Here is a 16574-nt window from a genome sequence, read left to right on the forward strand (position 1 = left end):
ACAAGAATTTACGAATGATGTTTTCCAAAAAATTTAGCCAGTTCACGAATTGCATAATCCATGCATGTACAAAGGTTATTCGCTGCTAAAGAATCAACAAACACATACATATTTGTACAAACTTATTCATTGAACTAATTGATTCATTCTGGTCAGACCTTCGTTATATTGTCTGATGGCAGTAGTTATCAGCTTATAAATAATTGTGTCAAATAATTATGAAGCCCATCACCAAAGAGCGATGATGATGGGAAATTTTCGAAATATAAATGATCATGTCTTTAAAATACAAAAATACATTGAAAAACATATCAATATATATATATATATATATATATATATATATATATATATATATATATATATATATATATATATACTTCTGTATATATACTACTAATAAAATGATATATGATCATTAAAACATTTCAAAATCACTAAGCTAGTAAGTCCAGAGGTAGAAATTAAAAGTTTTATAATGAACCGTTTGGTGAAAAGCTATCCGAAGTGGAGGTCAATGAGGTGCAAATTAGTTCAAAATACCAAAGAGACTTTGTCGTAGACACAATTTATTGCTGATAGCTAAACATAGAAAATTAGTTGTGTTCAAATAGTAGTTATACTGGGATTTTAATTAATCATTTGTCCATCTGAGCCTTACGCAATCAATGGGAACAGGAGGCGGGGATTATAGGAGCGACTAGGAGACTCCGGTATTGCAATTCCTTAGGCGAAGCTTCTAACTTCTTAGCAACTCTGTAATGTCAACCTTTATTGTGTTCACAGAGCTGATGATTTTGCTCAAAATTCCAAAAAGTCCGCAATCCTTCCATATGGTGTCTTCGACGGTCGTTATTGGGTGTGAATTCCAAATGAACTAAGCACAGCAGTGTTTAACATCGTTTCCGTAACAGGGAAAAAATCCGCAGATACGATGAGATCAAATCGGGGAGTAACGTATTGAAAAATAGTAGCGCAATATGTCACGTGGTTTTTGAAACTTTAAAGCCAATAGCAAGTCAATGATGGGTCAGATTTGACATAGAGTGGTATCAGCGCGGGTCGTGACAGTATCGGTAAGCGATAGGAATATTGAAATAGTATCTGGTAAGTTTTTGCACACGTTATGATATTGACTTACGTTTATTGTTTGCACTCCATTACAAGTGAAACGTGTTTCAATGTTTGTTTTACTCATGATACATGCATGCCATCGAATCTAAAATCTTTAATCTTATGCCTACATGGTTTTATAATATTATTATGTATTAGTAATTGGATAGTTATTTACACTAATGAGAAAAAAATCACATGAGTTACTGGATGTTTGGAATACAATCAATAAGTTTTACTAACTATTCATGTATATGAAAACTAAAGTAGTTTTAATAGATCTTACACCATTGATGCTATAATAACATACCCCGATATAAATTGTATCAGATTGAAAACATAATTTCATTATTTTCACGGCGTTAATTGGAAATTGATATGAAATATGTACACTAATGAGACAAGCACATGAATACATGGATGTTTGGAATGTTAATTATTTACATGTTAATAGAATAAAAAAGTTTACTAACTGCATTTAACTAATCATGTATATGAAAACTACAGTAGTAATAATAATAAAAAAATGCTATAATAAAGTACCATGGTATAAATTTGATCAGATTTTAAACATAATTTTATTATTCTCACGGCGGTTTTGGGGAATTTATCTGAATTAAATGTTCCGCGTGTTTGTGTATGTCTTATATAAATTGTAACACAAATATAAGTTAATGCCGTTCTTTACATTTGCTTGAAACTATTGTTTAATGTTCAATGAAAAACAATTTTTGTCACCTGATATAACGTTGCCTGATATATTTTGAGATATTATGGTCAACAGAAAGTTTTTATATCAGTCAGTGAATGATGGTCATATTACTCGGAATCAACTATAAACTAATTATTTTTAATAAAATCGAATCAAATTCAACAAAACAAACAAGTGGATTCCAAGATGTAATATATTTTAAACACAATATGCAACACAAAAAGCACAATATTTTTTACAAATATTTAGCGCGCGTGCTCATGACGTTTTAATTAACACGTCAAACGACAAAAGTAAACTCTTTCCCGCTAAACCTGCAGCTTTTTAATGATTTTTTCATTCTTTCTTTAATATCGGGGACGTAGAGGTATGATAAATAGACAAACAGGTTACTGCCTGATCTTTTTTTTTTACTATATATCAGGCTCGGCACGAATAAAATAACGGCTCGGCAAGCCTCGCCGTTATATTATTCTAATCATTACCTGATATATTACAAAAAGATCAGACAGTAACATGTTGTATGTAGCAGATACGTAGTCATACGTTAAGATAACATGATATTGTGAATTGTAAATTCGGAGCAAACTTAATGTTACCGTCGGCGAGTCTTTTATGCCAAGTATAATACAACACAACAGTTAAATGATCATACGAATTATGGAATGATCATCTGTTTATATATGGCCTTATAAACAAACAGCTATTTTTTATATCATAATAACATCATATATATATATTCATCACATGCTATACCCTGTTTCCAACATAAAACAACCATTATCATTTTTTTTATATCACACATGTGTAATACAACATTTTTAAGCGTTTTCATTGGGTTAGTTTTCGTTTATTGACCAATCGCATTTTGTTATTTTGCTATTTGAAAGCCAAGGCATTCCAAATGACGTCAGGAAATGTAAACAATATTCGAGATTTATCATTATGTTTGCGTAAATATTTATTTAATTTGCTCATTTAAAAGCATGTGGTAAAAATGATCTGACACTCGTTTTCATATCATACCATATTTTATTAAACTCGTTCAGGAAATTGACAGTAATGTTAATTACTGCAAGAAACTCTCGTATTTTGAATTTTTATTTTAAGAAACAATGTATTTTGGTGGTCGAAAATACATATAATTCCTACAGATAAGTTTAGAATGTAGTATCATATAACTTAACATATAAAGAGATTAATGTGCACGTTTATTGTTACAGCTATGTTTATACGCTGTGGGTTGTCATACCTATCTGAATATCGTCGTTTCAATTACATAAATTACCAATGGAGAATAAAGGTCTCTTTTCATATATTAAGCAAGCTCATAGGTCTTGTATAAAATACAATTTTGCCATATATATGCACGTTTATATTCAATTTAAAATCGCATATCTTGTTTCAAAACAGAACACGATAATGCGTATATATGATAACATTAAAGGGATCTTTTCACGCTTTGGTAAATTGACAAAATTGAAAAAAGTTGTTTCAGATTCGCAAATTTTCGTTTTAGTTCTGATATTTGTGAGGAAACAGTAATACTGAACATTTACCATGGTCTAATATAGCCATTATATGCATCTTTTGACGATTTTAAAACTTAAAAATTATAAAGCGTTGCAACGCGAAACGATTGAATAATTTGGAGAGTTCTGTTTTTGTCGTTAAATTTTGTGAAACTACGAAGATTGCTTATATAAGGTATAAAATACTCCAAGTATATGTACTCGGTGGAATAGCTCAGTAGGCTAAAGCGTTTTTACTTCAGGACTCTGGCAGGACTCCAGGGGTCACTGGTTCGAAACCTAGTCCGGGCAATGTGCTTTTCCTTTTTTTTAATTTTTTTCTTGATTTTTTACTGGAGCTTTTACGATCCAATGTTTACATTTATCGATATAAAGCATTTAATGAATAAGTTAAAAAAAATGCCAAAATCTGTGAAAAGGCCCCTTTAATACAAAACGGTATTTATTGTGCATAGTCTGCCGACTTTCACGTGTTAATAAAAAGAGTTCATGGTGTTTATAATCAGCAAATTTAAAGACATAATTATTTTTTAACAAATCATTTTAACAGGACGTTTTTTCGAATTTCTTAACTGTTAATTGGATCTAACTTGTTTATTGTGTGTATTTTAATAAATACCGTGTTTTGAAAAGATAAGGTAGCCTTATTTAGACTGCGACCACACTATCTTTGAATGTATCATACCGCTACATTGATATCTGCCTGATATAAGGCTGCCGGATATATGTGTATATCAGTTCAACAGGAAGTCGTTATATCAGTGAATGTTTTGAGGTAATTTCTATCAATCGGAATCAACTATAAAGTAATGATTTTGTTAAATAGAATCAGATTAACAGAACAAACGATTGAATACCAATATATTATAGGTTTTACACACAAAAGCAATTAAACAGCAAAACGGATTTTACTAGTATTAAGCGCAAGTACTCATGACGTCATTATCAACACATTAAACGTCAAAAATCATATTCATTTCAGCAAAAAAATGCAGCGTTATAGCGAGTATTGTTCACTATTTGTTATCTAATCGGGGACGCAGATATATGATGATCAGAAAGACGTATAACTGTCTGATTCGTTTGAAATAACGCAGGTTCGTCGCGAATTTAAAAAAAAACGGCTCGGCAAGCCTCGCCATTGATTGTATTCTAAGCCTCGCCTTATATAACAATACTATAAGGCTGAAACCTGTTAGTCTCTGTTTATCGCACTAAGAAATCTGATGCTGTTTCGTGATACGTGATTTCATCAAATAGTGAATTGTAATACGTTCTGATTACAAATACAAGGTGTTTGCATTATCTAATGCTTCTATACATTAAGAATACATTTATTTCGCTTGTTTTTAATTGTGCATTTTTTGGGTCGAAGACATGATGAATTCTAGTTTTGTACACGTAGGTTTACGAACACAGAAGTCTAAATGCTGAACAGTATTGCATTTTAAACATATTTAGTTTCCCCAAACTTAAAGAATATGCCCAGGCGCTTGTCCAATTTAGGCTTACATTTGCTTAACCAAAGGCAGTTTTGATCGAAGACATGATGTAAACACAAAAACAATTGATTTAATATCGATATTTAGAATAATAATAGTATTGAAATGGGGCACACCGTTTTAAATAAATTGCATATGGATTATGGTATTTATGTTGGAGTTTTGTGAACAAGTTAACAGAAATGTAGAATCTTATTATCAAGACAATACATTAAATATTAATGAAGGTTGGAATCACATGGATTCAAACTAGAATCATACGGACTAATAGACTAGACAATATTGACAATCAATGTTTATTTGGTCATATTGACTTTTTATACAATCTAGGTGTAAGGGCATATTAATCATACAGCAACATACATATTCTAAATCGTTAAGTTCCAATGGCAATATAATTGAAGTATATGTCTATGTATATAGTATACGTTCGCTCATCTTTTGTGGCAAAAATGAAACACAAATCCATTTTTTAATCTAAACCTTGATATAATGTTTGTCCATAATTACGAAAAATAATACTCAATTAATAATCACAAATTGTGTTTCAATTACAAGCTGTTTGATTAAGTTTACAAAATTGACGGTGCGAAATGAAACTAATTGCATTTTCATGCTAGTTGTGATCACTTTCCGAACCAACTTCTTGTTAATAGGAAATTTAACCGATATAAAAAGAATGTGTGTCTTGTTCTGAGGAAACTGGGCTTAATTCATGAGCTTTAAGAGTCGTCCCAAATTAGCCTGTGCAGTCTTCACAGGCTAATCAGGGACGACACTTTCCGCTTTTATGCTATTTTTAGTTTCAAGGAAGTCCCTCCTTACCAAAAAACAAGTTTAGGCGGAAAGTGTCGTCCCTGATTAGCCTGTGCGGACTGCACAGTCTTATCTGGGATGACACTTTCGCACATGAATTATACCCAGTTTTCTCAGAACAAGACACATATAATCGGCATGTAAGGGATTACTTTCTCTGTTAATATGTATCAGAGCAAGCTTCTGTTTGTATTACTTCTTTGTATGATCAACCTCCGCCAACGTATCAGTGACAATGGCACTGCTGTGAATGCCATCTTGTTCTAGAACGGGTTTATATGTGTACCTACACACAAAAAACGCAAATCTGCGATTGCTGATCTTTTTCAAACCTTATTTCACCCAAGACGGATCCACATTATTTATCGTCTTCAGGACAGGCACGTTATTTCCGCCAAATGATTTGACGTTCGACATACACACACGTTTTCTAATAGCTGCATTTGTCAAGATCGTGCTTACACGGGGTGAAAAGTTCATATGGAAATTGCTATTGTGGTCTATTTATTAAACCGGTTATTAAACCAATCCAAATGTAAATGCAAATTATGGGTAACATATTTTGCGTAAGCGTTTTTTTGTCCAACAAATGAACAGTGCCTATTATCAAGGATTGGAAATTATTTGTTTCAGAATCATTTTATAAAATCTGTAAACGGACCTTCAACAAATGTATGCAATGTATTATTACTATGTGAACACTACAAACGATGTCGGTTATTGGCGTACTTATCTGAAATGTGCATTTAACAACTGTCACTTTCATATCTCATTATGCTATCACTAACGAACACCTGCTTTTAGTTTTTCTACTTATACGAATAACTGCGTTAACTTGTTCAATTGCTTCACATAAAACATCTGACAATAATCATGCGACAATAAAACAACGTACTGATTTAACAGTATCAGGTGATGTTGATTATTTTCTCTCAAGAAATTCCGCAATTCTTCGAAATGATTCGTAAACCTCCATTGCTCGCAACTTGAAGGCATTATCTTGCACTAAAACTAAGCAACTCCATTTAGTGCCGACTTGTCAAATAATACACGATTTCTCTAGGATGAATAGAAGAATTCCCTCATGTTTCAGATTTAATTCCTGCACCGTTTATTGCATTAATAGGGGTTAAAAGGTCGCTTTGACTGAAATGTCATAGCTATTTCTATATGAAACCGAATTAAATGGATCCAATACTAATGGCAATTCTCACAAATGTGTTTTTAACAAGGCATTAACCATATTTTGCAAACCCCGGGGAATGCAACCGATTTAAATAACTAAATAAACATTTCATATTCCCAACAAACGTATCGTTACTTATGCAACGTTTGTATTTATGTTATGAAACTGCAATCGTTATACCTGATATATAATAATGTATCAAATGGTTTGAGCTTTCAATTAACAAATACTATGTTGTTATTGATTCATTCTGACAACTATTTTACATTTCAATTATTGTGTTTAAACTTTAAACAAGATCCGATTTAAACATTATGATTTGGCAACATTTACTAACAATATATATTTATATATATTTATTATATAGGCTATGCAAGAGAGGGACATTTATATTAAAACAATCGTAAAACAAGAATGCAATATAAAAAGTTGCAATATTTCTATTAAATAAATAAACGATGAAACAAGAGTACAACGGTTTTATTGTCTCTGAATTATTTTTGTATTATTGTTTTTCCGCCTTCATATACGATATACCATGGTGCTGATGGTGTTAGTTTAATATAAATTTCGAGCGTATTCCACACTTTAGCGAACCCAAAACGTCATGTCCTTTCGTTGACATGGTAAACATCACGGTGATATTGTTTTACTTAAATCATATATGTTGTATTATTAATAAGACGGTTGCTGAAAATATATTTTTTTCAAGCAAACGTCAAAGTGGTTCAGCATAACGACGCAATAAATAACCCCGCTTTCATGTTCGTTATGAAAAAGCGATATACGTTTTACCATATTTATTGCATTGATATATATCATTATTGTTGCCCAAGGCCGACATAGTTACTTTGCTGTATGCTGTACACATGCAAAGAACGTTATTATTATCGTTTTATATGATATTTTATCAAACTATTTCTTTGCGAATTGTGATTCTAATTCTATCACGGCAATGGTACAGGCTTTATTAAGGATTTAGAATTGTAAGCAGCCTCTAAGTTTCAGCGGAGGGTAATAACAATATTTGTCATTAAAACGTTTTTGGACTTGAATGTGGTTTTTACTTGATAGTTGTTATATTGCTTGTTATAAGAAAGAGTGTTCTTGAATAGAAGCGACCTAAAATGATATGGAGAAAACATGTGTATACTATAACCGATAAACTCGCAATCGTGTCGAATAGAATCATCATTTCCATTATTGTTTGCGGTGATTCTATAAAAGATAATTGAAGATAATTAAACTTTTAAATCGTCATATTTTGAAAAACTATTGTATGCATTATAGTCAACTATTTAACATTCGGATTAATAATTAAACTTTGGTAAAGATTGTCATCGATGATTTTGAAAATAGATGCTTTATTAGAATAGCTCTTACGTAAACTGTTGAATTTACATTTGCGTGAATGTAATTAATGTTTTAACGTAATTCAAATCCGTTATCGAACACACATTAAAAAGCACGATTTAAGTAACGAAATACGTACTGTGGTATGATCAAGCAAATAAAAAAAATGTTGAATGTACCACAGAATGTAAGCATGGTAAGCATACATAACTGTTTCAGGAAAGCATGATAGAATACAATAACGTTAAACAGATAAGTACGTACAACCAATCTTAGCAATACATAGTGTACCGTTGGACAAATATTTAAGCAACACTATTATGTTTTTATCGGCGAAACACGGAATCGGACGCAATTCAACACAATTGTGTTTTTATCACAGAACATACATTGATTCATAATTAATAAACCATGACTTTTTTACTTGGATTAACAGATATGAGAAATACATATGTTCAGTGCTATAATTACTGTCCCATCATAGGAATTCGTAGACGTTCTCATATAACAGATGCGGACAAGTCTATTGAAAGACACAAACAATTCCACAATGTTATGTTAATTTACACTATACACCTCAACGCTTACATGAAGTTGCAGATCACAGCGTAAGATTATTGAATAAATGTTTATATAAAAAGGGCTATGAATATGTGTCAGCTTCATAGTTTTGCCAGCGAAACGTTTATGAAGGATTAGTTTTTGATTTAGTCAATTTGTAGAAAGTATACGTTTGACCTCACGTGAATTAACAAATACAATCTACAACAGTCAAACATGGTATCTTTATGTTATGTTCATATTTGAGTATGTTTTGCCGAGTATTATGACGCGCATCATATACTATAATGACGACAAACACAATGTTGTTTTTTACACAACTTGAGATTGCTTTCGTTTAATATCAGCTATAATCACTCGTGAGCATGGTCATACTTCAAATCACTTTAAAGAGAAACGATGTTCCCGCTGCAATGTGTCTCTTTTAACAAGACATGCCATGTTGATCGATTTGGTGCAATGAGTTTACAATTGACCGTATAATTCCCAGGAGCATGTGTCATCAACACACATCTATAATTAATTATTAAACCCGTCAGGAATGTACATTGCTATTAGATCTCAATCAGTAATGTTTGGACCACTTTAAGAGACAATAATTATATTACGCTTGCATTCTTTCACAGGGGATTCGAAAGGGTTGCTTTACTGATTATCCCGTATGTAGTATATAACTTCTGTTTCAATATTGCAATATAACTTGAACGGTTCCATATAGAAGGCTTACAAGTTTGCCAAGCGTAATGTGGATAGTGTTTTTAAAAACTGTTTCCTGATAGCTGTTCAAAAAATCGATAGTAGCTCCTCCCGTTTTTATTGACGGTTCGATCAGCAATAGGACATTTCGGTAACATCATTCCGAAAGACCGCGGCAGTGATTGGTTATTTACTTTATCATGACCTCTGAATACTAATTATTCATCGTAATAGATGTAACTGATTGCGTTCTGAAGTCTTATCTATTTCGTTTGCTAGCAAAATCAAATACTAATGGCAACAGTAAGAATCAAGAATCAATCACTCTTTATATATATAACAATCTTCTAGTCAAGTGCATCAAGGTTATTTGTACCATTATACGTAGGAAATAAAGTAAGAAAAGAACCCGTAGCGTAAAAGTGATATGTTTCTCATCGAAAGAAATTAGCAGTAATCTGAATTAAAAATAATCATTAAGAAAATGCGTCATTAATTAGCACCAAGAAGCGATTTTAATTGTACGTCCAGCCCGTCGAAGTAACTCTAGTTCAGTTTTATCAATATACTTTTATATTAAAAACAAGAACCCCGAATAGACGGCATGTTAGATAAATACAACTTGAAAGTCACCTTGTGTCTCAATTGATGTTCGCCCATGGCATAAAAAGTCGCCAGGTTGTTGCATTCTGATTAAAATAGTTATTATAATCATATTCCATCACACACAAAAATACATTCGCATTGCTTTAAGCGGACTGACTGAAATCGACCCAATCGTGTATGTTATTGATGCGTTTCGTAGGCGATGCGCGATTATTTAAGTAATAACTTTACTTGTTCTACAAGTAATAAACAGGCATAACTCAACGAAAAAAAAACTCAAGGTGCACTGTATTCTGATCCGCGCATTTGTGTCGAATAATAACGAAACTAAATGTACGTTTCAATATCCTGGTTAACTGGCATGCAAATGGTCTCTAATGGTTGTATATTACATAATTTTATGACAACCTAGATAGAGCGTCGTTGACGCTCTCGAAAGGGTAAACGTTTTCTATATTCACGTTAAGAACTGACTAAATATGACATTGTTTATTCTCATGATTGATTTATGGAGTTCAATTATACGTATCCTTAACAAGGGTACAAAACCAGCTACAAGCATATTTATTACATTGCGTCCAACTCATGATTTTGTAATAACACTGTTCCAAAGCGTTATGCAAAACATCAATTGTTGAAGTAAACAGTTTCATTGTGCGCTGTAACTCTGACATTGTTGCCGTTGCAAAAATCATCATATTTATAGACGTACACAATATAAATAGCTGGACTATAATTAACAACAATCTTTGTTCAGGTTTTGATGTGTTATTCCCCTTTGTTGTTTTCGTAAATAACAATGAAATAATAGTTTAACATATTTACGTGGACGATAATATTTCATATATTTTGATTGTGTACCTTTATTAAAAATAATCTAACGAGGTTTTCAGTAATTGCTTATATTATATTTCAAATATTGTACGCATACAAACAAATTGTAATATTCGGAATTGCTATTATAATTATTAACGGTTATTGTCAGCAAGCAGGTTTGCTGCAAAGCAATTACATTTCTAGCAGGCATTAGCTTTACCGTGCGTATATCGAATTATAGTGAGCTTGACTTCTAAACATAGTCACACAAATAATACGCGTTTCTACAAGAAACAAGACGTCTCCAGATTGTCGGCAATTTAGAATAATAACATATGGTAGTTCCATACCAGTGCGTGTTTATTTTGCTTGTTAAAAAAAAGGTACAAGTGAAAAAAGTCACGAATATACACGGATATAAGTTTCATGGTACAATGTTTTTTCAGTGCGGTATTAAGCAAATACAACTATAGAACAAATATAAGGATTGACATAGGGCGTATATTATTATCCGGATGTATTAAATTTTGTATTTTGTAAAATAATTTCTTATTAATTGCAAGGCAATAAGTCCAGAACACCATTTAAATACACAACATCAAACGCAATGGAATAGTCAATGCAACGAGCAAAGGTTCTATATCACATGATACCATATTCTTGACAATTGGGTAGTTTGTTGAAATCTTGAGATACGAAAAATTAAAAAAAAAAGATATATGTAAGAGAGTGCAAATATCAGTGTGTGTACGTGTGTGTGCGTGTCTTTATAATGTGTTGTTTCTATAATTATGCTATATGTTTTCAACAATCTGAATAAACGATAAGTTACAAATTAAGATTCCGTCAACGTTCAGCAAAACAAATGTGATGACATTTTTGCCTTTAGTATAAAATTGAATAAATTTATTGTTTAAATATACTTTCAAGTTTTTATTTAAAACCGATGAAATGAGAACAATGGAAATGGCGGTTTGCACGAAGCTTCATTTCACACCACGAAGTACGTCTGATCTTTCAACCGGATGGGATGATAATTCCAATTTTCACGCATATACCTGATAATTTATGCGCTTTTCAATGACGTAAATCAGTGTAATTTTTATTGTTTAGTGTGTACATTAATTCACATATTATAAACAGCACACGGTACGTGCGAATACCTTCATATTGAACTAAATGTGTTATTGTAATTGGCTATTTGTTTATTTCAGAAGACCGGAACCGGTAACCTAAGTCCAACATAATGTACACTCGACTTCTTGCAACACACATATTGACAACTTTAATCATCAGGTAAATACACTGAAAATACTTACACGCTGGTATTTAAGGCCAGATAGTTACTTAATATAATATGTGAAGGTTTCGAATTGAGTACACAATTACAACATCGGCATATAATGTCAACAACAACTTTATTTGTATTAACTAAGTGATCAGTAAATAATCGGTGAATACACCATAACATACCGATTATAGCTAATCACGAGTATAACGTACACACTGTTTAAAGGCATTGTATCCATTAATTAAGAATTTTAATCTGATTGTTTTGTAGTTCAATTATTTCAAAAGGTAATCATTGATTACGCAAATAACATAGATGTTTAAATACTATGCAATGCCCAACAAGTTCAACATAAACGTGGTACGAAATATTGCCTACATAAAGTCATGGCGATTGAAATGCCGTCAGTTGGATTATCAGCATTTGCTAATATGCGTTTTTTATATTTAAATGACTATTTTAACTGCGTCAGTAACACATATAAATTGTTTCAGTGAATACCGATAAGTTAACACCAGTACAAATGCTATAGCACAAAGGAATCTGTAAGCCACGAAAGTGGCGATGAGATGTTGCACATTTGCATAAGTCAAAGTTCAATCGCTTTAAAATTAAATTCACGAAACTAAATAAGCAAACACGTTTGTCTATAAATGACACTTGTTATGATATTGCTTTCTTAACTTACAGTTTATCCCTTGGCGAAGAACATAAAACGAACACAGATAATGGCATAGATCGCGTACGTCGTGATTTGGTGGAACCGAATGATGGAGTCTCAGAGGAAACATTTGATCCAGATGAAGACATTGACATGGAAAAGAAATGGTCAGAACGGCCGAAGTACAAGACGTTCGATTCACTAGCAAGTAGTTTGATCAAACGTTTCGGTGATGGTCGTAGCTTCGATTCTCTTGCCAGTGGGTTAATCGGTAAACGCTATGGGGATGGTCGCAGCTTTGATACGCTAGCTAGCGGATTAATTGGTAAACGCTATGGAGACGGTCGCAGCTTTGATACACTAGCAAGCGGGTTAATAGGTAAACGCTATGGAGATGGTCGCAGCTTTGACACTCTAGCTAGCGGGCTGATTGGAAAACGCAGTGACGGTCGTTATGGTAGCAGCTATTTTGACTCGCTTGCCAGTGGTCTTGTTGGCAAGCGGTACGACGGACGGACGTTCGACCAGCTAGCAAGCGGCCTTGTAGGTAAAAGACCGTGGGACGAGAAACGGTACCGGCACTTTGACAGCCTTGCTAGCAGCTTGATCGGGAAACGGGCCTACGAGTCTTCTGAAGAAGAGGAAATGATGTCAAAACGGGCGTTTTATCCTCGTTGGAGATCTGGAAACATTAAACGACGGCCATTCGACATGTTGGCTAGCTCACTGATTCAATGATGTATAAGCTATACGCGTAATTGACTCTTTTTGTAGAAATTAAAATACTTTCTGATACTAAAGTTTGTGCTAAACAAATATGATATATGCCACTTTTGGAATAGAAGAAATTAAGCCTTCTTAATTATAATATTCTTCATATTGTCATGATTCATACATATTTTTAAAGTTCTATGCCATCGAGGTTTGCGAGTATGAATCTCAATAAAATGAATATAACAAACATAAACAATATTGATGCTGACTTCTTAAAATCTCCCATGTTGATTTTGTATGGCATATCTTTTGACATCTATAGTTTATATTTAAAAAGCGCTGCCTTTGGAGAAACATTAGGGTAAAGTGTGTGTTTTAAAGGGAAGTTTCTATATTACTTATATTTTACAAAAAATAAAAACATATACGAACTCATGTCACATTTAATGTCATTGTGTCAAAAACATTGAGCTAGTCCTGAATCTGTTTGTGTACGACTGGAAACTAAAATACATTGTTGAGTTTCAATATACGTTAACACAATGGAATGTATCAATTTGAATATGTTCAAACCGAAGCGCAGTACTCCTATACCACAATCACTTCATAGAAAGAATGATAAGATATGGTATATATTCGGGCACCAAACATTCGTATAGTTAAGTATAAAGTGTTCATGTGTCACCTCTCCCGGTTAGTTATCAGCAAGGTTTTACCGACAAACATCGCTAATCATCGTCTTTCGTTTATGTCGGAGCTTGGAAGGATGTAAAACGTAATGCATTATATAATCGCATACGATTGACGCACTGATTTGAAAAAAAAGACACTCAATGTTCCACATCGACTGACTAAAACGGGCGGTCAATTCATTGCCATTTCATAAGTCTATTTAATACATTGGATTCAGTACAGCAGGAATCCAGTAAATCAGGGAGCTATGATTGTCAACGTACGTTAACACGATGAATTGATTTATGTGCATTTTGTTTAATGTTATTAAACTCATGTGCAGTTTTTACGTTAATTTTGAAAACCACCTTAGGAATTTAGGATATAAAACCGTACCTCAAACAGACGAGCCTTAGTTAAGTTTACAGTGCTTGCGCACCAAACAAGTACCATTTCTCGAAAAAAAACTTGTGTTATCAAAAATATATTTTTGCTGAAAGACACCTATACTCAGCAATCTATCTAAATGACCTGGCTTGTCAGCAAGATAATTGTAATCCCTACAAACAACTAGTTTCTGGGTAGGAAACAGGAAATGTAAGAACGTGCAATTAGCGAGGCATGGGCTCTTGCACCCTAACGGACGCCCTAAGCACTAGCCCAGAGGTATTGTTATAACCTGCGTATTTTGAAAATATTTGTCCTCAGATTTGAAAGCACATGAAGCCCAACATGACGACTAAAACAAAACTTAATGTACAGATCATTGACACTGCTATAAACATTCGAAGTTTGACAACAACTAAGAAGCGTGGATACATACCGTTTCATTACACCAACTAAACATTGTGTTATTGTGCTAGTATTGTTATGTGTTCCATTATTCTAGATAATAGATATGAATTCGTTGAAAAAACACAGCATTTTCGTTAAGTGATTCATTACAAAAACCATTAAATGTTATTTTAACAACTAAACGAACCTAAAAGCATAACGCATTCTTGTGTATTTCGTTCGATATGCTATACCGAATCGGAAACAAATGGTTTCGAGTAATGCTAGCTTACATACCGTCAGTGCGTACTCCTACGCGCCGAATAACACGTTACAGTATTTGACATTTTTACTTAATTGAATTGATCACCTGAGGGTTTTCACTGGATAGACTGAGTTAGGGGATAGTGTTCGCAGAGATGTCAAATGCGTGTCATTGTTTCCATGTGTGCTGATTGTAAACGTCCGGTCAAACTCTTCCCTTCGTTATCGTTTATATTACATCATAGTTTGATTCTCCACTGACATAAATCTCAAAACCGAATATATGTACTTTTATTTTTCATTCAAATTATTACGCACTTGATTACGTATCTCGTACGATATACTTTCTTTGACGAAACACAGCAGTTTTATTAAATTTTTTAAGAGTTTAAAGACGATAAGTCAGACGTGGTATTTACAATAACATTTAAATAGTTTAAGCATCGAACGAATGCAAATCGTATTAGAATTGTGTGTTTGTCGTTCATACCTGTACACTTTCATAGGAATACATCTACTGGGGTCGACAAGATTACGGTTTTGTAATGTATTTTGTTTTTTGGGGGATCAGATTGGTTCGCATGCGATACAAACGTCACTATAGTTTTCGTTAAAATTAATTTCGATACAGGGATTGGTTCATGGATACAGCTACTTATTACAACTACATGCAATTCTTCGATACCGATTCGAACAGCACAACCACAGCGTACACTTGTCCAATGTTTGCTGCACAGATCAAAACATCCAACTATAATCATGCGAAATGTCATTGGATTTAGAGATAAATCGACGTACTAATTTAACAGTATCAGATCATTTGATGTTGATTATTGTGTCTCATGCCATTCTGAAATGCTTCGAAATTATTCGTAAACCTCCAGTGCTAGCAGTCAGAAGGCATTAGCCTGCACAAAAAACTAAGAAACTCCATTAAGTGCCGTCTTGTCACCATTATACGCAATTTCTTTAAGAATTCCTGCACAGTTTATTGCATAAAGTCGGTTTGCAATGGCGCTTTAGTTAAAATACCTTAACGATTTCGATATGAAACTGAAATACATTGATCCAATTGAAATGGCAGTTATCAGAAATGTGTGTTAACAAGGTATTAACCTAATTTTACAAACAGTGGGAAATAAGCCGATCTGGAAAAATAAATAACCCCTGTGTATTCTCCAACTACGCACTGGTTGTAAGACAACGTTTATATTTATATAAACAATGTGCTCTCTATATACCTCATATATAATAATGTGACAAAGGGCGTGATCTTTTACATGACACACACGAAAATACTATTAA

At 33.1% G+C, this 16574-nt stretch overlaps 1 protein-coding gene across 2 annotated transcripts; it reads left to right on the forward strand.

The window, feature by feature from the left end:
* Positions 1 to 928: 928 nt before the first annotated feature.
* Positions 929 to 13994, forward strand: LOC127833686 (LWamide neuropeptides-like). 2 transcript variants are annotated; one of them, XM_052359100.1, is made up of 3 exons: positions 929 to 1076; positions 12108 to 12189; positions 12875 to 13994. In XM_052359100.1, the coding sequence occupies exons 2-3, from the start codon at positions 12140 to 12142 to the stop codon at positions 13581 to 13583; spliced, it is 759 nt and encodes a 252-aa protein (XP_052215060.1). In that variant the 5' UTR covers positions 929 to 1076; positions 12108 to 12139; the 3' UTR covers positions 13584 to 13994. The 2 variants fall into 2 exon arrangements, with proteins under 2 accessions (XP_052215060.1, XP_052215058.1); XM_052359098.1 differs by having other exon boundaries at positions 947 to 1107.
* The last annotated feature ends 2580 nt before the right edge of the window (positions 13995 to 16574 follow it).

This window comes from Dreissena polymorpha, chromosome 6 (assembly GCF_020536995.1).
Source record: "Dreissena polymorpha isolate Duluth1 chromosome 6, UMN_Dpol_1.0, whole genome shotgun sequence".
Classification (NCBI taxonomy): Eukaryota; Metazoa; Mollusca; class Bivalvia; order Myida; family Dreissenidae; genus Dreissena; species Dreissena polymorpha.

Coding starts and splice junctions, on each gene's coding strand:
- LOC127833686 (XM_052359100.1), top strand. CDS start 12,140: ATGTACACTCGACTTCTTGCAACACACATATTGACAACTTTAATCATC. Junction 12,190..12,874: donor TTGACAACTTTAATCATCAG/GTAAATACACTG, acceptor CTTAACTTACAG/TTTATCCCTTGGCGAAGAAC.